We start from the raw sequence: 22907 nt of genomic DNA, 5'->3' as shown, positions 1-22907 counted from the left end.
CTATACTATACAATCAAGTAGCCAGGCAGTCAGGTCTCCCTATGCTGGCTGATGACAGGAAGTGGGGGATGGGGGGTGGTGGGGGTTCTCTCCTTCATGGGCCCCTTGGGTCCATTGGATGGCCCCCTGCAAGGTTTCAACCCTGTCCACCCTTGGTTGTCCTCCTCTCATGGCCTATCAAACCCCCACCCTTCACCCACCTCACTAGGGCCAGCCAGCTTGGCCTTGGTGAGACCCCAAAACACTTCGCCAAATCCTGGATCCAGCACGGCACACCTGTGTCCAAAAGTGCTGGAGAATTGCTGGCCTCTGATTGGCTGGCAGCTCTCTGAGACAGAATTACCTGATCCAGAAGGGTAGAAGTCCCACATCCAGTCTGTTAATGGGCAATTGCTCGGTGTTGTGAATGATTTCATAAGTCATAGGTTTTAGAAAATAATTTTTAGTTTAGGAATTGAACTTAAATGTCGATAAAATGAAACATTTGGTTGAGAAACTAATAAACAGAACTGGGGTAATTGCATTTCAAAGGACAACCTATGTATATTTAAAAAGGTTCGAAGTGAGAAAACTTAAACAATGCTTGAGCAATCTCTGAGCTTTTGGCAGAGACATGAGGGCTAACAGTTATTTCATTAAGGGATTTAAATTATTCATGTGGTTCCCAGATCAAAGAAGCTAAAGACACCGTTGTAAATAAGGGTTTTTTTTGGTGGAACGAGCAAGTCTGTAAAGTGGAGGTATGGGCCTGAATTTTTCTGTCAGCAAGTTGGGGGCGGGGCCTGCTCACCGACGCAAAAATGATGCAGGATGAAGTTGGACGGGAACCCGGACATCATCCTGCCCCATTTAAATATTCAGGAAGGCAGGCAGACAGTGAAATCAGCTGTCCGCCTGCCGACCTGTCAATGGTCAATTGAGGCCATTGACAGGATAGTTAAAGGCCCTGCCTGTCCAACCTTAAGGCTGGCGGGCAGGCCAAGAGCCCCAGCGGGCTTCTGAAAAACATGAAACCTCATCCACTGGCAGGATGAGGTTTCATGTCCGTTTTAAAAAATTTAATAACGTTTTAGTCAGATTTATTAACATGTCCCATCTTGTGTGACATTATCACATGAGGGGGACATGTTAATAACTTTTTGATTTTTCTATTTTTGATATTCAAAATGCTGTCACTGATCTTCCTGAGACAGCACTTAGTCTCAGGGAGCTGTGCGCTCTATTGCGTGCCTGAGTGAAAGAGTGCACTTTGACAGTTGGGGAAACCCTACCCCCTGCATAGGAAGCGCATAGCGCTTCCCGTTGGGCAGCCCGCCCACTTAAAATGGCAGCAGGGCCCGTCTCGGTGGCAGTGATCAACTGCCCACCCACTGCCTAGCTGGTGGGGCCCGCCCGCCCATCAAGGGCAAAATTCTGCCCACAACTTATTAATGTGGGTCACAGAATCAAAGGGTTGTTTTGAAGATAAGAGATAATTAGTTGACATTTTTGTTTGGATCATCTCAGTGTATGCCACGTTGCTATGGAGATTTGCTATATAGAGAGGTACCCTTTTGTGGGGTTTTTTTCCATGTTTTTCATAGAAAACAAACAGCTCAGCTTGGAAAGGGAGATAGAGTCTACTCGGAACTGTAAAGCAGCTGTGGGATCAAGAGCTGGACAGGAGCTGTGGGAATAGACTGGAAGAAAACAGTCTATGTCTGTCCAAAGCCAAGCCAAGGAGCGTAGAGGCCATTAGGAACTAGGGTAGTCCTGATTCTTAAATCACTGAGCCTGCATTCAGTGAAGCCTAAGCTTGAGCTGAGAAGTCCACAGTTGTGAGGTTTTTGAAGGAAAGTTGGAGGGTTGCTTAGTGAAAATCTAATGCAGGGATCCCCATCTCCTACCTTGGAGAAAATCTGGAACACGGAGGAAAAATGAAAGTGAATTTCATACAGCACTTGGTTTGGTTCAAGAAGGAGAAATGAATGGATTCTCAAGATCTCTTATTAGATAAGAAAACTCTTGGGTAGAATTATGAAGTAAAAGAGAACTGGATTTATACTCAGCAAATAGAATGGTTCTCTAAAAGAATGGTACCCACATGGGCCCCAGTTATGCCTCTCTCTTTATGTGGTATGTGGAATATTCCTTGTTCCAGTCCTACTCCGGCCCCCTCCCACAACTCTTTCTCCGGTACATCAATGATTGCTTCGGTGCTGCTTCATGCTCATGTCTGGACCTGGAAAAATTTATTAATTTTGCTTCCAATTTCCACCCCTCCATCATTTTCACATGGTCCATCTCTGACACTTCCCTACCCCTCCTTGACCTCTCTTTCTCAATTTCTGGTGATAGACTGTCCACCAATATCCATTACAAGCCTACCGACTCCCACAGCTACCTCAGCTACAGCTCCTCACACCCCGCTTCCTGTAAGGACTCCATCCCATTCCCTCAGTTCCTTCGCCTCCATCGCATCTGTTCTGATGATGCCACTTTCAAAAACAGTTCCTCTGACATGTCTTCCTTCTTCCTTAACCGAGGGTTTCTACCCATGGTGGTTGACAGGGCCCACAACTGTGTCCGGCCCATCTCCCGCACATCCGCCCTCACATCTTCCTCTCCCTCCCAGAAACATGATAAGGTTCCCCTCGTCCTCACTTATCACCCCACCAGCTTCCGCATTCAAAGGATCATCCTCCGCCAATTCTGCCAACTCCAGCATGATGCCACCACCAAACACATCTTCCCTTCACCCCCCTGGCGGCATTCCACAGGGATCATTCCCTCCGGGACACCCTGATCCACTCCTTCATCACCCCCTACACCTCAACCCCCTCCCACGGCACCTTCCCATGCAACTCCGGAAGGTGCAACACCTGCTCCTTCACTTCCCCTCTCCTCACCGTCCAAGGACCCAAACACTCCTTTCAAGTGAAGCAGCATTTCGCTTGCGCTTCCCTTAATATAGTCTACTGCATTCGTTGCTCCCAATGCAGTTTCCTCTACATTGGAGAGACCAAATGCAGACTGGGTGACCGCTTTGCAGAACACCTTCGGTCTGCCCACAAACATGACCCAGGTCTCCCTGTCGCTTGTCATTTCAACACTCCACCCTGCTCTCATGCCCACATGTCTATCCTTGGCCTGCTGCATTGTTCCAGTGAAGCTCAATGCAAACTGGAGGAACAGCACCTCATCTTCCGACTAGGCACTTTACAGCCTTCTGGACTGATCATGAACTCTCTCCTCCATCCCATCCCCTTTCCGATCCCCCACCTTTTTATTTTCCAATAATTTATATATATTTTTCTTTTCCCACCTATTTCCATTATTTTTAAATGTATTTCCATCCATTGTTTTATCTCTACCTTTTATTCCTTCCCCCAACCCCACCCCCACTAGGGCTATCTGTACCTTGCTTGTCCTGCTTTCTACCCTTAATTAGCACATTCCTTGGATAATATCACCACCTTCAATGCCTCTTTGTCCTTTTGTCTATGACATCTTTTGGTTATCTCCACCTATCACTGGCCCTCTATCCAGCTCTACCCTAACCCCCTTAAACCAACTTATATTTCACCTCTTTTCTATTTTCACTTAGTTCTGTTGAAGAGTCATACGGACTTGAAACGTTAACTGTGTTCCTCTCCACAGATGCTGCCAGACCTGCTGAGTTTTTCCAGGCATTTTTATTTTTGTTTTAGAATGGTTCCCTAAATGCCCAGTGTGAAATTAAAGCAGTTTCCCATAACCTTTGCAGGGTTTTCAATAGTGTAGGATCTTTATTTGCTGCTGGTAAGGAGGGTAGGACAAGAGCATTCATTTAATGTCATTTGACATAGATTAGGTTGGATGTAAGAAGCTTTTCCTGTGGCATTCTAGTCATTTCCCCCGGAATAGATTATCAAAGCATGCAGTGAGCAAGGAGGTGCTACTTACCTTTAAAAAGGAAATAAGTAGGTTCCTATGAGAAGAGGATATTTCAATATTTCTAGTTAGCTGTGAACATGAGTGCTATTAGGCTGCCATGGTCTCTTAGAACTTGCATTATGAGAGTGATTTCCTGGATTTTATCTCTAAATTAGACAATTAAAAAAAATTGTTTCTCCTAGGAGATTGTGTGGTTGGTGAAGAGATGGAGGTGGTGGGGGAGTTTGTTCAATATTGTGCAACTTGTAATACTGTTTGGATGAGCCTTGATGCTCTTTCTTGCTCTTCTTTATTCGGAGTATAGCGGAAACTTTGTCAACACATGTAAAGAGAGTTTCTGTTGCATTTCCAGCAGAGTAGAAAGGTATTCAAATGCTCCACCAAATGTTCTTTAGTAATGTGGAATGGAGGCTGGAGAATTGGGAAGTAATATCTTATATATATTCACTCTAAATTCATCTTTGAAAATTGAGAACAGCCAGTCTTATTAATATGAGTCCCCAACACTGGGCAGGAACTTAAGGTGAAACTTGTTTACATCAGGCTGCCATTTTTGCATTAGTCCTTGAAATTTTATTGGGGGAATAATTGTAGGATTTTTTTATGTATCTCCTTCACCTTACAGGGCCGTGTTGAGGGGGCAGGAGCGCAGTTCTCAATTTTCAAAGATGAATTTATAATGAATGCATATGATAAGACATTATTTCTCAATTCTCCAACTGCCATTCTACATTACTAAAGGACATTTGATGAAGCATTTGAATCCCTTTCTACTCCATCCCTAAAACTCCACTGGAAATGCAGCAGAAACTCTCTTTACATATGTCGACAAAGTTTCCACTACACTCCAAGTAAAGAAGGGCAAAAAAGACCATCAACACTCATCCAAACAATCTTGGAAGATGCACAATATTGAACAAACTCCCACACCACCTCCATCTCTTTATCAGCCATGCAATTTCCTAGGAGAAACATTTTTTTTTAAAAATTGCCTCATTGTCTAAGAAGCAGATGTGAGGCATGGGAGGGCTTGTTCTCATACACACCTGGGAAATTCAGCATTACATTGTTAAAGATTCCTCAGGGTAGTGTCCTAGGCTCAACCATCTTCAGCTGCTTCATTGATAACCTCCCTTTCATCATAAGGTCAGAAGTGGGGATGTTTGCTGATGATTTCACAATCCTCGACACTATTCACAACTCCTCAGATACTGAAGCAGTCCGTGTCCATATGCAGCAAGACCTGGACAATATCCAGGCTTGGGCTGACAAGTGGCAAGTAACATTCGTGCCACACAATGTAAAGACCATTTCAACAACAGAGAATCTAACCATCGCCCCTTGACATTCAATGGCATTACCATCACTGAGTTCCCCACTATCGACATCCGGGGGGTTACCATTGACCAGAAACTGTACTAGACTAGCCACATAAATACTGTGGCTACAAGAGCAGGTTAGAGGCTAGAAATCCTGTGGTGAGTAACTCACCTCCTGACTCTCCAAAGCTTGTCACCATGCACAAGGCACAAGTCAGGAGTGTGGTGTAATACTCTGTACTTGCCTGGATGAGTACAACTCCAACAACACTCAATAAATTCGACACCATCCAGGACAAAGCAGCCCCCTTGATTGGCACCCCATCCACAAACATTCACTCCCTCCACCACTGACACGCAGTAACAGCAGTGCGTACTATCTACAAGATGCACTGCAGGAACTCACCAAGACTCCTCAGATAGCATCTTCCAAACCCACAACCATTACCATCTAGAAGGACAAGGGCAGCAGATACATGGGAACACCAGCATTTGAAAGTTCCCTTCCAAGCACTCGCCTCCTTGATATGGAAATATATTGCCATTCCTTCACTGTCGCTGGGTCAAAATCCTGGAACGCTCTTCCTAAAACACTGTGGGTGTACCTAGCCCACACAGACTGCAGAGGTTCAAAAAGGTAGCTCACCACCACCTTCTCAAGGGCAATTATGCATGGGCAATAAAGACTGACCTAGCCAGTAATGCCCACACCCCATGAATGAATAAAAAAGAAGACTTCAGTGGCGCTCACACCACCTGGCATCAGCCTTGAGTTTTAAGTGTCCCCACATTTGTTTAATGTGCGCAGAGGCTTTTAGAAGAATGAGCTAAACTTTGTTGCACATTAAATAAGTTTGAATCACTTCAAATAGTTTGTGGAAATGTTAGTCATTCGTTAAATATTTCACCAAGTAATATCAATATGTTTCTTTATGAACTTTGCTGCAGTGTTTCTAGAAAATCAGAAACTGAACTGTGATACCTGTAATGTTGTTTGAATTTATGGTTCATTTACAATATATACATAAAATGTTTTGTTGGGTCTATAGGTTAAGAATTTGGGCTAAACTAGTTAAAATTGCACGTACGCAAGAAGTTTGGGATGTCTGTCGTACAGCTTGTCAATTTTGCCTATTGTATGATGATGGACGATGGAAAGCAGAAAGCTATGATGATGGTAAGATTGGAAGAATAACTTTTTTCAAAAAAAAAATTATGTCCATATCCATGAACTAGAAAATGTATTTTGTTTGCGTTTTTGGTTATTTCAGGAAAAAATATAGCAATAACTGCAAGTGTCTCAGAGGGAACCATTCCCAAAGATAAAGCGGATTCAGCAAGACATTCTCTACACAAAGTGTGTTATTCTTCAACTAGTTTAATTAGAATCCTTGCTGACATATGCTTCATTAATGCAGAGGTAGGTCTGACATTCAATAGCTCAATAATGAATTGGCTTGAATAGCCAACTTGAGTTTCCAACCAGTTTTTTAAAGTTTTCTGTGCATTTGTACCAATACAACACTGTTTTTGAAGCCTTGGCATCATCTCTTCAGATGAATAGTACAACACTTTGACAGCAATGGAACTGAATATCAAATGGTGTGTATAATGGGTGGCCAATTCGAGTTTATGTCATTGTCTAAGTCAGATTTGTACCTCCTGAACTCCGAGGGTTAAATTATCAGGAGTGGCTACACAAACTAGATATGTGGTCCTTAAAATCTGGAAGGGAAAAAAGTGATTTGATTGAAGTTTTCAAGCTATTAAGGAGAACAAATAGACTGGATAGAGATAAACTATTTCTACTAGTTGGGGATTCTGGTTCTAGTTGGCCTAGTCGAAAAATTAGAACCAGACCTTTCAAGAGCAAAATTAAAGAACACTTCTATACTGAAAGGGTAATAGAAATTTGGAACACCCTTCATCAAATGACAATTGATGCTTGATTAATTGTTGATTTTAAATCTGAGACTGATAAATATTTGTTAACCAAAGGTATTAAATGGTTATGGGGCAAATGCAGGTGTATGGAGCTAGGTTGCAGATCAACTATGACCTCATTGAATGGCATGGAACAGGCTTGAGGGGCGAAATGTGTTCCAAAGTTCCTATGTTCCTATAGATAGATAGCACCTGGAAGTCAAGGCGAATGCTCAACATTTTTATACCAACAAAATTTTTCCCAACAATGAAATTCCGTCCAGTATATCCCATCTGCTAAAAGATAAGGAATATTGGTTTGGAGCAGTAATAAGTTTACTAGTTCTTTTGGACTGCCTGTTCAATTGTTCAACACTGATGCCATTTTGGTATTGGTTATGGCTTTAATTCATGCACAAGTAAGAATCAATACATTACAGTATTTGAGCAGTAATTGCAAGGCACAATTGAGAATTGTATACTACTCCTTGTCCCTTGGATGGAAGCTGTGGCTTTGTTCCATGCCCCTTCTGCACCCTCTCATCATACTCTACACTGAGGGATGCTTCAGTTCCCTAGATTATAGCCTGAGAAAACAGGACAGTGGAAAAATTCATTCAATCTTGCTTTTCTCATTAGCCGCCACCCCCCACCCCCCCCGGCCAATTCTTCTTAATCATAAGGTCGGCATGTACATGTTCAGGTTCAGACAATGTCTTATAACTCCTTGTCTCTATTCTTAGCCTTGGCATAAGTTTCCTTTGTTTCCTTGAAAGAAACCTTTCCAGCTGTAAAGAAACAACCTTTCCAGCTGTAAAGAAACTCTAACTTAAATCTCATTCTCTTTCATAATTCTAATAAAATAAACTATACTCAAGTGAACAAAATATTTAATAGGAAGCTTGCAAAATTTAAGATTGAGAAAGAATAAGAGGGGATTATATTTGATTTTATTTCAAGAGTTCTCTAATATGCATGACTACTTTTAGTGAGGAATAAGAGACAACCCTTCATATGCTGCTTCACTTGAAAGGAGTGTTTAGGCCCTTGTGTGGTCATGAGAGGGGAAGTAAAGGGGCAGGTGTTGCACCTTCTGCAGCTGCATGGTATGGTGCCGTGGGAGAGGGTTGAGGTGTAGGGGGTGATGGAGGAGTGGACCAGGGTGTCCCGGAGGGAACGATCCCTGTGGAATAACGCCGATGGGGGGGAAGGGAAGATGTGTTTGGTGGTGGCATCATGCTGGAGTTGGCGGAAATGGCGGAGGATGATCCTTTGAATGCGGAGGCTGGTGGCGTGATAAGTGAGGACAAGGGGTCCCTATATAAAAACAAAAAAACTGCGGATGCTGGAAATCCAAAACAAAAACAGAATTACCTGGAAAAACTCAGCAGGTCTGGCAGCATCGGCGGAGAAGAAAAGAGTTGACGTTTCGAGTCCTCATGACCCTTCGACAGAACTTGCATTCGAGTCCAAGAAAGAGTTGAAATATAAGCTGGTTTAAAGTGTGTGTGTGGGGGGCGGAGAGATAGAGAGACAGAGAGGTGGAGGGGGGGGGTGTGGTTGTAGGGACAAACAAGCAGTGATAGAAGCAGATCATCAAAAGATGTCAACGACAATAGTACAATAGAACACATAGGTGTTAAAGTTAAAGTTGGTGATATTATCTAAACGAATGTGCTAATTAAGAATGGATGGTAGGGCACTCAAGGTATAGCTCTAGTGGGTTTTTTTTTATATAATGGAAATAGGTGGGAAAAGGAAAATCTTTATAATTTACTGGAAAGAAAAAAAAAAGGGGGAAGGGGGAAACAGAAAGGGGGTGGGGATGGGGGAGGGAGCTTACGACCTAAAGTTGTTGAATTCAATATTCAGTCCGGAAGGCTGTAAAGTCCCTAGTCGGAAGATGAGGTGTTGTTCCTCCAGTTTACGTTGGGCTTCACTGGAACAATGCAGCAAGCCAAGGACAGACATGTGGGCAAGAGAGCAGGGTGGAGTGTTGAAATGGCAAGCGACAGGGAGGTTTGGGTCATTCTTGCGGACAGACCGCAGGTGTTCTGCAAAGCGGTCGCCCAGTTTACGTTTGGTCTCTCCAATGTAAAGGAGACCACATTGGGAGCAACGAATGCAGTAGACTAAGTTGGAGGAAATGCAAGTGAAATGCTGCTTCACTTGAAAAGAGTGTTTGGGTCCTTGGACGGTGAGGAGAGAGGAAGTGAAGGGGCAGGTGTTGCATCTTTTGCGTGGGCATGCGGTGGTGCCATAGGAGGGGGTTGAGGAGTAGGGGGTGATGGAGGAGTGGACCATGGTGTCCCGGAGGGAGCGATCCCTACGGAATGCCGATAAGGGGGGTGAAGGGAAGATGTGTTTGGTGGTGGCATCATGCTGGAGTGGGCGGAAATGGCGGAGGATGATCCTTTGAATGCGGAGGCTGGTGGGGTGATAAGTGAGGACAAGGGGGACCCTATCATGTTTCTGGGAGGGAGGAGAAGGCGTGAGGGCGGATGCGCGGGAGATGGGCCGGACACGGTTGAGGGCCCTGTCAACGACCGTGGGTGGAAAACCTCGGTTAAGGAAGAAGGAGGACATGTCAGAGGAACTGTTTTTGAATGTAGCATCATCGGAACAGATGTGACGGAGGCGAAGGAACTGAGAGAATGGGATGGAGTCCTTACAGGAAGCGGGGTGTGAGGAGCTGTACTCGAGATAGCTGTGGGAGTCGGTGGGTTTGTAATGGATATTGGTGGACAGTCTATCACCAGAGATTGAGACAGAGAGGTCAAGGAAGGGAAGGGAAGTGTCAGAGATGGACCACGTGAAAATGATGGAGGGGTGGAGATTGGAAGCAAAATTAATAAATTTTTTCCAAGTCCTGACGAGAGCATGAAGCGGCACCGAAGTAATCATCGATGTACCGGAGAAAGAGTTGTGGAAGGGGGCCGGAGTAGGACTGCAACAAGGAATGTTCCACATACCCCATAAAGAGACAGGCATAGCTGGGGCCCATACAGGTACCCATAGCCACACCTTTTATTTGGAGGAAGTGAGAGGAGTTGAAGGAGAAATTGTTCAGTGTGAGAACAAGTTCAGCCAGACGGAGGAGAGTAGTGGTGGATGGGGATTGTTCGGGCCTCTGTTCGAGGAAGAAGCTAAGGGCCCTCAGACCATCCTGGTGGGGGATGGAAGTGTAGAGGGATTGGACGTCCATGGTGAAGAGTAAGCGGTTGGGGCCAGGGAACTGGAAATTGTTGATGTGACGTAAGGTGTCAGAGGAATCACGGATGTAGGTGGGAAGGGACTGGACAAGGGGAGAGAGAAGGGAGTCAAGATAACGAGAAATGAGTTCTGTGGGGTAGGAGCAAGCTGAGACGATCGGTCTACCGGGGCAGTTCTGTTTGTGGATTTTGGGTAGGAGATAGAAGCGGGCCGTCCGAGGTTGGGCAACTATCAGGTTGGAAGCTGTGGGAGGGAGATCCCCAGAGGAGATGAGGTCAGTGGCAGTCCTGGAAACAATGGCTTGATGTTCAGTGGTGGGGTCATGGTCCAGGGAGAGGTAGGAGGAAGTGTCTGCGAGTTGACGCTCAGCCTCCGCGAGGTAGGGGTCAGTGCGCCAGACAACAACAGCACCACCCTTGTCAGCGGGTTTGATGACAATGTCAGGGTTGGACCTGAGAGAATGGAGTGCAGTAAGTTCAGAGAGAGACAGGTTAGAATGGGTGAGAGGAGCAGAGAAATTGAGACGACTAATGTCGCGCCGACAGTTCTCAATGAAAAGATCGAGAGAAGGTAAGAATCCAGAGGGAGGGGTCCAGGTGGAGGGAGAATATTGGAGATGGGTAAAAGGATCCGTTGAACTGGGAGAGGACTCCTGCCCAAAGAAGTGAGCCCGGAGACGAAGACGGCGGAAGAAGAGTTCAGTATCATGCCGAGCCCGAAATTCATTGAGGTGAGGGCGTAAGGGTATGAAACTAAGTCCTTTGCTGAGCACTGAACGTTCAGCGTTGGAGAGGGGAAGGTCAGGGGGTATAGTGAATACACGGCTGGGGTTGGGATTGAAAGAAAGGGTGGGGACGTAGGAACAGGCAGGGGTGGAGGGTCCTAGATGGGTGTTGGTGTCGATGAGTTGTTGCAGCTTGCGTTCCTTAGCACTTGAGAGAAAGAGAAAAAGTTTCTTGTTGAGGCGTCGGATGAGCCGAAGGATCCACCTCTCTGTCTCTCTATCTCTCCGCCCCCCCACACACACACCTTAAACCAGCTTATATTTCAACTCTTTCTTGGACTCGAACGCAAGTTCTGTCGAAGGGTCATGAGGACTCGAAACGTCAACACTTTTCTTCTCCGCCGATGCTGCCAGACCTGCTGAGTTTTTCCAGGTAATTCTGTTTTTGTCAAGGGGTCCCTATCATGTTTCTGGGAGGGAGAGGAAGGTGTGAGGATGAATGTGCGGGAGATGGGCCAGACACGGTTGAGGGCCCTGTCAACCACCGTGGGTGGAAAACCTTGGTTAAGGAAGAAGGAAGACATGTCAGAGGAACTGTTTTTGAAAGTGGCATCATCAGAACAGATGCAACGGAGGTGAAGGAACTGAGAGAATGGGATGGAGTCCTTACAGGAAGCGGGGTGTGAGGAGCTGTTGTCAAGGTAGCTGTGGGAGTTGGTAGGCTTGTAATGAATATTGGTGGACAGTCTATCATCAGAATTGAGACAGTGAGGTCAAGGAAGAGAAGTGTCAGAGATGAACCATGTGGAAGCAAAATTAATAAATTTTTCCAGGTCCAGATGAGAGCATGAAGCAGCACTGAAGCAGTCATCGATGTACTGGAGAAAGAGTTGTGGGAGGGGACCAGAGTAGGACTGGAACAAGGAATGTTCCACATACCTCATAAAGAGACAGGCATAACTGGGGCCCATGCAGGTACCCGTAGCCACACCTTTTATTTGGAGGAAGTGAGAGGAGTTTAAGGAGAAATTGTTCAATGAGAGAACAAGTTCAGCCAGTTGGAGGAGAGTAGTGATGGATGGGGATTGTTCGGGCCTCTGTTCGAGGAAGAAGCGGAGAGCCATCAGACCATCCTGCTGGGGGATGGAGGTGTAGAGGGGTTGGACGTCCATGGTGAAGAGGATGCAGTTGGGGCCAGGGAACTGGAAATTGTTGATATGATGTAGGGTGTCAGAGGAGTCACGGATGTAGGTGGGAAGAGACTGGACAAGGGGATAGAATGGAGTCAAGATAGCAAGAAATGAGTTCTGTGGGGTAGGAACAGGCTGACATGATCATTCTGCCAGGACAGTCCTGTTTATGGATTGATTTTGGGTAGGAGGTAGAAGTGAGCCGTCTGAGGTTGGGAGACTGTGAGGTTGGAAGCTGTGGAAGGAAGATCTCCAGAGGAGATGAGGTCAGTGACAGTCCTAGAAACAATGGCTTGATGTTCAATGATGGTGTCATGGTCCAGGGGGAGGTAGGAGGAAGTGTCTGCAAGTTGACGCTCAGCCTCTGCGAGGTAGAGGTCAGTGGGCCAGACAACAACAGCACCACCCTTGTCAGCAGGTTTGATGACAATGTCAGGGTTGGACCTGAGAGAACGGAGTGCAGCAAATTGGCCATACCTAACTAAAATTATTTAATATTTACTGTTATTTGAAAGTTATTAATTTTTTGATATTTATTTCATTTTGAGAAAGTTAAAGTTTAACATTTTAACTTACTTATTCAGGCAGCCATTCAGTTGTTAAACTCAGAAGGTGTTCAGTTTAACAACCATGCAGCTTTCCCAGAAGATAAACAGAAGGATCTTCAGGAATTTGGAGCCAAAAACCCAGAGGAAGTCCCAGAATGGATAACTTACAGGTATTCTGAGCTTCTGTTTTTGAGATTTTTTTCCTTTTGTAAATAATATGCAAATATAATGCAAACATGTGCTGCAAGAAACTGAAAATGTCAGAGAATTTTGCATTTTGGCAATAAAAATGCAAGACAGAGATGAGGAGAAATTTTTTCTGAGGGTTGAGAGTCTTTGGAACTCTTTTCCTGATGTCAGAAAGGAATAAATCCCAAGGAAATTTACTGCCTTTATTCAGCCTTCCGAAGTTCTCTTTCTTATTCCCGCACCCCCCCCTCCCCCAACAGCGCCCCCCCACCACCCCCCCCCCCCCCCCCCCCCCCCCCCCCCCCCCCACCACCACCACCACCACCACCACCACCACCACCCCCCAACCTCCTCTCCCCACCCCCTCTCAACCACCCACAATGCTCACCATTACTCGTGGAAGTTCAGGATATGCCCATAGTGGCACTGGTCCCTAAATGAATTGTTTTAAATCGATTGAACAGGTTGGGCCTATACCCATTGGAGTTTAGAAGGATAAGAAGTGATCTTACTCAAACATAAAATCCTGAGGGAACTTGATAGGGTGCATATGGAGAGAAAGTTTCCTCTTGTTGGAGAGACTAGAACTAGGTCAACACAGTTTAAAAATAAGAAGTCTCCCTTTTAAGATGGATATGAGGAGAATTTTTTCCCTAGAAAGCAGTGGAAGCTGAATCATTGAATTTATTCCAGGCTGAGTTAGATAGAATTTTGATAGACAAGGTAGTCAAGGGTTATGAGGGGCAGAGACCAGAATCAGATCATCCACGATCTTAATGAAGGGCCGAATAGCCTACTCCTGCTCCTAAGTCCTATTTTCTTTGTGTTCTTTATGCCTGCATCAGTGCTTCCACCCTCCACCTGTAGATTTCCTTTGTGTCTGCAGTTCTCCTTTGTATTAGGTACTACTCCCAGGTCAAGGAAGCAGTGGCCACATGGACCAGTATTTCTTATTATTCAGTAAAGGTACAATTGATCCCATTACAATTGATGCATAGTCATTTTTGAAGCTTCTTAAAACAATTGCAGATTTCACAGACACTTTAAAGAAATTACAAATTTTCCTTACTGTACTGCTTCAAGTCAAAGGTCATCACAATATTCTTTATTCACTTTTCACTTGTGTATTTTGTACATTGAGGACTAAATTCTGTTCCTCTTTTACTGCGGCAAAAATGTACTAATTTCATGTTCAGAAGAAAAATATAGCTGTGGTAAAAATAAAGATTACAGTATTATATCGTGTTATCCATTGAAATGAAAGGTGAATGGCATTGAATTATTTCACGGTGGTTGTGTGAACAATATTAAGTGGTACAATTGTAATTTCATTTAAATTTAGTCGTAATGGTAAACTGATACCCTAGTTACTGTCAGTTCAGAAAATTACCGAAGGCTCAAATGTGCCAATTGGCTAAATTAACAACACTTTCCAAATCTTCTTGCAACGTACTTTATTATTCGATCAGCTTTCAAATTGATATTATTTGCAAATGTGTGAATCTTGCTTCCTATGCCCTTATTCAGGTCATTAATCTTTCTGGGAATGGTCTTTGGGCATTGGAAATTTACATAGGTCCTGAGGCGTATTGATTGGCAAACCATTATTTCCAGAAAAAAATTACTATCGCTTCAATAAAGTAGCCTATTCATTAAAAACAACAAATGAACAACCAATAAACACTTCAAAAGCAATTAATTAAATCCCTGAAAATATCTGATTGAAATCCTTTCAGCAACCATTGGTCCTGCACCCATTGTATCTCATATACACTCAGAATAAAATGAATGTTAAACATTCAACAATAGTGGGGGGAAAAAATCATTAAACTCACCCCTGGTGATACCAGCCTTATCTTTCAATCTCTCTAACAACAATTCCTAGAGCTTGGACCCTTCAACTATAATTTGGCACCCAGGCTTAAAAACTTCTATTGACAAATTCTGTGGACAGAATTTTACTGCCATGGGTTGGTGGGTTTAAATGTGGGCAGGGGTTAAATCCCCGAAAAGGAGTGTTGGGTTAGGTAGCTGACATGACCTTGCCCATTTCTGGGTTTAATTTGTTGGGTTTACCGTGCAGCTGTTGGCTAAGTCATTACAATATTCAAACAAGCAATTAACTTTGTATTTAGCCTACCATTCTGGCTTTAACCCAGGCGTGACTTTCCTGAGCTGTTTGCAACTTACCACGGTCAACCAGGTGAGAGCATTCTGGGAAGCACTTCATCAATGAAACTGACAGGTTGACAAGCCTGGAAACAGTGAAAATGAATAACTGCACCCATATAAGTGAGAGGCTGCTTCTCACAGCGCTTCTTCTCAGTTTGATCTCACTGATTCAATTGTGATTTCCAAATTCTTGGAAATCTACCCACCTGTCTTGGACTTTGTTCACCTTGATCTGTACTTCCCTGATGTTAGGCTTCATTGTGGCACAGAAGCAGCTTTTGCAGCTCTACCTTGCACCTCTGATGAGAAAAGAAAGGAGCAGCAGATCAGCATCAGCAACACCAGCACCAGGTACCATCTCCTCAGCCACATGCTGCTCCACAAGTCAGAGAGGATCGACACAGAGCTCCAACTCGAAGGTGGCAGAAACCTTAACACTAGGCCCCACAGGCTGAAGATCAGCTTTCTCGACATGTATGAGCACCAGTGCCTCATGAGGCTCAGATTTCCATGGCAGGTCTTTAGCAACATTTGCACCCACCTGCAACAAGACCTCCTTCCCAGTGGACCAGGTGGACATACATTGTTAGTAGTCAATAAGGTGCTTATCACTGGAAGACTACCCTACCCCCCACCTCCCCCCTCCAATTCTCTGCATTTCCTCGGAGTTGTGCACTCTCTTCTGCAAGGAGAGAAAGCAGAGAGCTGTGAGTGTGATCAATGGATTATACAGAGAGGAGGAAAGGACAACATTTGTGCAGAGTGACTGCAAGGCATGGTTGTGAGGGGGCACAAAGATGATGGTGAGTGTGATTGTTGGCTGTGGGGAAGGAGATGTAAAGAAGTGCCTGGAGAGACAAATAAGCGAAGCTGCAAGTTGTTGGTCTGCGGAGTATTGTACAGGATAATGCTTGGAAAGTCAGAGTGTTGTGGGTTGGCATGTAAAAACATTACACCATTCACCTTTCCTGCTCTCCTGAGGTCCTTGAGCCTCTTGAGGCAGTCTTCAGGTTCGAGGGTCCACATGCCTACTGCTCACTTTCTCGGTCACTTACATTCACATCAGAGAAACTGAACTGTACATTGATTCCTGAGGCTTCAGCAATGACAGGAATGGGAAGAAGACCTGGGAAGGCTGTTCAACCTCCCCCTCCCCTCACTTCCCCCGTCAAATCTCGGACTCCTACTGGATGTTGTATTGTAAAGTCTGTGGGTCTGAAGTGAGATGATGTTTGTCAAGGATGGGTGGAAGGGGGCAACCTTTCAAACCAAGCAGGCATGAATCGAAGTGGCTGCAGAGGAGAGTGACATGAGTGTTCCCTCTTGAACCTGGAGACAATGACAATGGAGACACCCCTAAAGACTGTTAACCTCAAGAAGACAGGAGTGGCGAATGGCATGACACACTCAGGTACCAACAGCCACAATCTGATTTTCCAAGTGTTCTCCTGCATGATGCTCCAAAACCAACACACCTTGCAGCTCCAGTCATCCCTTTCTCTTCAGGCACTTCCTCACATCCCCATCTCTAAAGCCAACACTCACACTCACCGTCAACTTTGTGCCATCTCGCACCCAAAACTCTGTCACCTTCCACAATTGTTAAACTTCTTTCTTCTCCACACAATCCATTGCTCATACCCACAACTCTTTCTTCTGCGAGGAGAGAAAGCAGAGTGCAAATCCCAAGGAGGGGCAGTGAACCTAGTATGGGAACCGTCCAGTGACCATCATCTTCACAGCTGTTGGTAAAGTATGCCATTCTGCTCCACTGGCAAGGAGGTCTTGTTCCAGGGGGCTGCAGATGTTACTAACAACCTGCCATAAAAGCTGAAGTCAGGAACTGGTACACACACATGTTGAGAGAGCTGAGTCATTGCCTGTGGATCCTGTGTTGGGGTTCTTGCCTCCTTTGAGCTGTATCTCAGTGACCATCTCCTCGTTCTTGTAGAGTGGCATGTTACTGAGGGGAAGGCAGCTTGTGTTGCTCCTGCTGCTTTTGGTGTTGCTGTTATGGCTCCTCTTGTTCCTCTTCAGAGGTCCAAGGTAGAGCTGCATAAGCTGGTCCAATGCCATAACGAAAGGTGACAACAGGGAAGTGCAGATCAAGGTGAGTGAAGGACAAAGCAGGTGAACGGACTTCCAAGAAGTTGGATATCACCTGTCGAGCAGTAAGATCATACTCTTGGAAGAAGTGCTGTGAGCGGCAGCCTCTCACCTCATCATGGCTGCAGCTATTCAGTTTCACTGTTCAAAGGCTTTCCAACCAGTCAGTTTTTCTGTAGATGCACTCCCCACTGTACACTCACCTATTTGACCATGGCGAGTTGCAGAGAGCCTGGGAAACCCGTGCTTGGCTACTAAAGCCAGAATTCTGGGTTAAATTCAAAATCTGTTTGCATATTCTAATGACTTACCCAACAGCTGCATGAACTTTCACTGCTTATCAGCAAACTGGCTCGTATTGAACTCAGTATTGGGTGGGATCACATCGGGTTTCCAGTCTGGCGTTACTTTTCGGGGATTTAATTCCCAGGCTGCACCTGAACCTAAAGCCCCTTGGCAGTTAAAATTGTGCCCAGTGGTTCATGATCATGATTGGTAGAGGAGTCCCGGAATAATATAAAAATATGCACAATGCATTGTCACTACAGATTGATTTGGATACAGGAGATGAAAGATAAAATTTAGCCTTCATGTTTTATTATATTTATTTTCAGAAATTGGATAGATTCTCTCTCGTCTTATGCTACCATGAACTTTCTGCGCGCTGCGGAGCTGGGCATGCAAATAAATGATGCATTAATTGTGTGTAATGCAACTATATACATGTGGAACCATAACAACCACCTATTGGTTGCTGGGAGATATAAGGAGCTTGTTGAATCATTCAGGACACTACTCAATGCATTAAAGTACACAGGGCATTGTGGGTAAGTTTCACTTCAATAATGATGGATTGTGCAGTGCCAGTTTTTTTTTCACCCCAGCACTGTCCCAGAGCAAAAATACAGAGCGCAGCAGAAGTGTGAACCAATACTACCAGAAGCTGAACATATGGGCCAGGATTTCTCAGTCAGTGACCGGGGGCGGGGCCCACTCGCCGACACATAAAATGATGAGGGATGACGTCGGACGATGTCACCCAGCCTCATTTCAATTTTCAGGTAGGCGGGGGCTCAGCCGAATCAGCTTGCGCCCGCTGACCTGTCAATGGCCTATTGAAGCCATTGACAAACTCATTAACGTAATTAGTGGACCTGTCTGTCCAAACTTAAGGTTGGTGGGCAGGCCGGGAGCCCTGGCGGGCATTGGATAAAGCATGAAACCTTATCCACGGGCAAGATGAGATTTCATGTAGGTTTTTAAGAATTTAATAAAAGTGTAACTAAAAGTGATGGACATGTCTCAACTCATGTTACAGTGTCACATGAGGGGACATGTCAGGGAATTTTTTTTTCCTGGTTTTAACATTTTTCATTGCGGAGCTGATCTCCCTGAGGCAGCACTTAGCCTCAGGGAGATGAGTGCACTCATTCGCGCACATGCGCAAAAGTGCGCACTCTCGGCTCAGGGAATCCTGCCTCGCCCGCACAGGGAGCGCATAGCGCTTCCTTGCAGACGTCACACTGGGCAGGCCGTAATTGGCCCGCCCACAAAAATGGCGGCGCGCCCCCAATCGGGGGTACCGATTGGAGGCGCGCCTTCACACGCCTGCTCTTGAACTTCCCCCCCGACAGGGGGAAAATTCTGCCCATGAATTTGCACTTGGCCTTAATTTAAATAAAGACCACGTGGGTGCACTTGTGGGCATTTTGAACTGAAGCTATGAGGTTAAGACTAAACATGGGTGCAATCAGAGCCTGAAATGCACCAGAATCATTAAATGTGACAGCAGAATTAAACTCTGTGGGAGATCCAGAAGAGCGTTCTACAGGTAATTGGGCAGGATTATTATCTGAATACCTTCTAAAAATGGTAAATTTATAATTTAAAGTGTATATGCCAGAAACTCTGGTTTGCATTTTGTGGACCTTATGTTAACTTAATAATGCTGTCCCCTGTAAATGAATGTGTACTGCTGTACCGTGGCTGGGATAAACAAGCAAGCAGTTTGTAGAATTGAGTGCAGTTACAAAAAATGAAGGCATTTCCTCCATCAAGAGTCCCATTAGCATGTACTTTTTTTTTGGAGTGCATAACTGATTAAAGTATGTAGACCCTTTAATTTTTTTTTGTGCAGCACATCCATGTGGTGAACTAATAGGGCTGGCTTGTGCATAGGCTGCATGGGAACTTTTGGGTCCATGCGGCTTAGAAGGAACAATGCACATTACGCTCCTCCAGGTGGCCATCCACCCAAAGCCTTTGGCATTTTAGGGAAGTGGTCAAATTGTCTGTTTGCTGCCTGTCACTTCGTGTTGATGAGTCACAAGAAATACTGCCTACTGTCATTAAGGAAGCAGGTTTTAACATCCGATCTGACCCTGCACTCTTGATACAATGCTTCTTTATAACTGTGATCCTGGAATATTACTATGGAAAAAAACTAAGAATATTACATAACCAAAATTATTTTTGCTGCACTGTAGGGAAACTATTCTTTTAGTTATGCTATGCAATAGCTTATGTCAGGGCTTGATTCAACCTTGGATACCCAGCCCTACAAACTTCGAAAAAAAAGAATCAGGAAAGAGTTCCGTAACTTCTAACATGAAAAAGCCACCTGCAAAGAAAATTGAAAAAACAAATAGTCCACAGATTGTACCTGTTGATCCTGAAGGTATTCCTCAAATAACTGAAGCTCTCCAGGTATGAAAATTTGCTCCATAGTTTGAAAAATTATATCATTAATATTGTTCTATTAATATATTTTGCAACACCTTCACAAAATGTATTTCTTTTTTTTTGTTTTAAGTAGTATGAAATTTGCATGATAATTTTACTTTAAAACTGCGACTAGATTAATAGCTTGTTGAATATTTGTTACATACAATGGAGAATATGAGTTGAGAGACTATTCTCAAGGTATAATTCAGAAAATTGGTTCTGTCAGCTGGTGTTATGCCTGTGATATATAAAGTGCTCCCCTTCTAAAACTATATAATGTTAATTTTGTTATGATCCCCTAGGAGACCAATAAACTAGAAGAACCAAAAACACCAAATGACCCCAATGGACGAAACCGATGAAAAGATTTAACTTTTTATAACTTTAACAATCAAACCAAAGTCAACATAAATTAAACATGGATTAACAGGCAAATTGTATTCAATATAAACTCTAAATTATACTTTAAATAGCAGATGCTACAAAGATTGATCTCACGGATTTACTGGCACCACTTTCAGCCACAAAGTCCTTCAAAACTCTGTCTTCCTCTGGTAGAGTTCCAGTTGCAATCACTGTGAAGACTTTATTTATCCTAAGCAAAAACAGAATTACCTGGAAAAACTCAGCAGGTCTGGCAGCATCGGCGGAGAAGAAAAGAGTTGACGTTTCAAGTCCTCATGACCTTTCAACAGAACTGAGTGAATCTAAGGAGAGGGGTGAAATATAAGCTGGTTTAAGGTGGAGGGGAGGTGGGGTGGGGGGAGAGAAGTGGAGGGAGGTGGTGTGGTTGTAGGGACAAACAAGCAGTGATAGGAGCAGATAATCAAAAGATGTCACAGACAAAAGAACAAAAGAACACAGAGGCGTTGAAGGTGGTGATATTATCTAAACAAATGTGCTAATTAAGAATGGATAGTAGGACACTCAAGGTACAGCTCTAGTGGTGGAAAGGCTAACAGGGCATAAAAGATTTAAAAATAATGGAAATAGGTGGGAAAAGAAAAATCTATATAAATTATTGGAAAAAACAAAAGGAAAGGGGAAGAAACAGAAAGGGGGTGGGGATGGAGGAGGGAGTTCAAGATCTAAAGTTGTTGAATTCAATATTCAGTCCGGAAGGCTGTAAGGTGCCTAGTCGGAAGATGAGGGGCTGTTCCTCCAGTTTGCATTGGACTTCACTGGAACAATGCAGCCAGCCAAGGACAGACATGTGGGCAAGAGAGCAGGGTGGAGTGTTAAAATGGCAAGCAACAGGGAGGTTTGGGTCATTCTTGCGGACACCACCAAACATATCTTCCCTTCACGGCCCCCCCCCCCCCCCCCCCCCCCCCCCCCCCCCAACCCCCGGCGGCATTCCGTAGGAATTGTTCCCTCCGGGACACCCTGGTCCACTCCTCCATCACCCCCTACTCCTCAACTCCCACCTATGGCACCTGCCCCTTTACTTCCTCTCTCCTCACCGTCCAAGGGCCCAAACACTCCTTTCAAGTGAAGCAGCATTTCACTTGCATTTCCCCCAACTTAGTCTACTGCATTTGTTGCTCCCAATGCGGTCTGCTCTACATTGGAGAGACCAAACGTAAACTGGGCGACCGCTTTGCAGAACACCTGCGGTCTGTCTGCAAGAATGACCCAAACCTCCCTGTTGCTTGCCATTTTAACACTCCACCCTGCTCTCTTGCCCACATGTCTGTCCTTGGCTTGCTGCATTGTTCCAGTGAAGCCCAACGCAAACTGGAGGAACAGCACCTCATCTTCTGACTAGGCACTTTACAGCCTTCCGGACTGAATATTGAATTCAACAACTTTAGATCTTGAACTCCCTCCTCCATCCCCACCCCCTTTTTGTTTCTTCCCCCTTCCTTTTGTTTTTTCCAATAATTTATATAGATTTTTCTTTTCCCACCTATTTCAATTATTTTTAAATCTTTTATGCCCTGCTAGCCTTTCCACCCTACCCCCACTAGAGCTGTACCTTGAGTGTCCTACCATTTATTCTTAATTAGCACATTCATTTAGATAATATCACCACGTTCAACGCCTCAGTGTTCTTTTGTTCTTTTGTCTGTGACATCTTTTGATTATCTGCTCCTATCACTGCTTGCTTGTCACTACAACCACACCACCAGCCCCCCACTTCTCCCCCCCCACCCCCCCCCACCACCTTAAACCAGCTTATATTTCACCCCTCTCCTTAGATTCACTCAGTTCTGTTGAAAGGTCATGAGGACTTGAAACGTCAACCCTTTTCTTCTCCGCTGATGCTGCCAGACTTGGTGAGTTTTTCCAGGTAATTCTGTTTTTGTTTTGGATTTCCACACCCGCAGTTTTTTGTTTTTATCACTGTATTTACCTATTCTTCTCCAGCGGCCATTCTCAATTAACTATCTTGAATCCCACGTGCCTGGTCTTTACCAAAATGACCACCTATGATTAATTGGCCCAATCAAAAATAACTGAAGCACTGGCAGTAAATTTACTTTACTTATCCCTACTGCTACATCCGGCCTTCAAGTTTCATTCTTTTTAGCTGTCTCACACATACCTTCTCCTAATCCTGCTCTGTGCTTTCCTTTGAACTCAATATGCTTCCATTCTTCCATTTCCTTAGCAACCTTACATCACAGTCTGTTTCCCAGAAATCTGATATCACAGCCAGGAACCCAAAGTCACAATCCCCATTCCCTGAAGTTATATTTTTTTCTTTCAATTGGGGATTGTCTCAAAAAATACAGACTCTGAAACCAAAGTCATCCACCAGAACATTGGGAAAGCCATCTGTTCAGACAACAGCTTGCACATGCTTCCCCACTGGTTCCACAAACCGCAGATTTCCTCATTATACATACTCTGGAGGATGTAGAATTTCTTAAAAATTAAC

At 44.5% G+C, this 22907-nt stretch overlaps 1 protein-coding gene across 1 annotated transcript in view; it reads left to right on the top strand.

Moving 5' to 3' along the window:
* The window catches only part of LOC121289677 (cilia- and flagella-associated protein 46), a 243587-nt gene that overhangs the window by 59304 nt on the left and 161376 nt on the right, over nucleotides 1–22907 (top strand). The window contains exons 14-18 of the mRNA XM_041209300.1: nucleotides 6284–6411; nucleotides 6506–6654; nucleotides 12869–13002; nucleotides 17914–18126; nucleotides 19786–20005. Of these exons, the coding sequence (XP_041065234.1) occupies nucleotides 6284–6411; nucleotides 6506–6654; nucleotides 12869–13002; nucleotides 17914–18126; nucleotides 19786–20005 (844 nt within the window). The remainder of the gene's footprint in view (nucleotides 1–6283; nucleotides 6412–6505; nucleotides 6655–12868; nucleotides 13003–17913; nucleotides 18127–19785; nucleotides 20006–22907) is intronic.

This window comes from Carcharodon carcharias, chromosome 17, assembly GCF_017639515.1.
Source record: "Carcharodon carcharias isolate sCarCar2 chromosome 17, sCarCar2.pri, whole genome shotgun sequence".
Classification (NCBI taxonomy): Eukaryota; Metazoa; Chordata; class Chondrichthyes; order Lamniformes; family Lamnidae; genus Carcharodon; species Carcharodon carcharias.
This window is presented reverse-complemented; position numbering and strand designations above follow the sequence as displayed.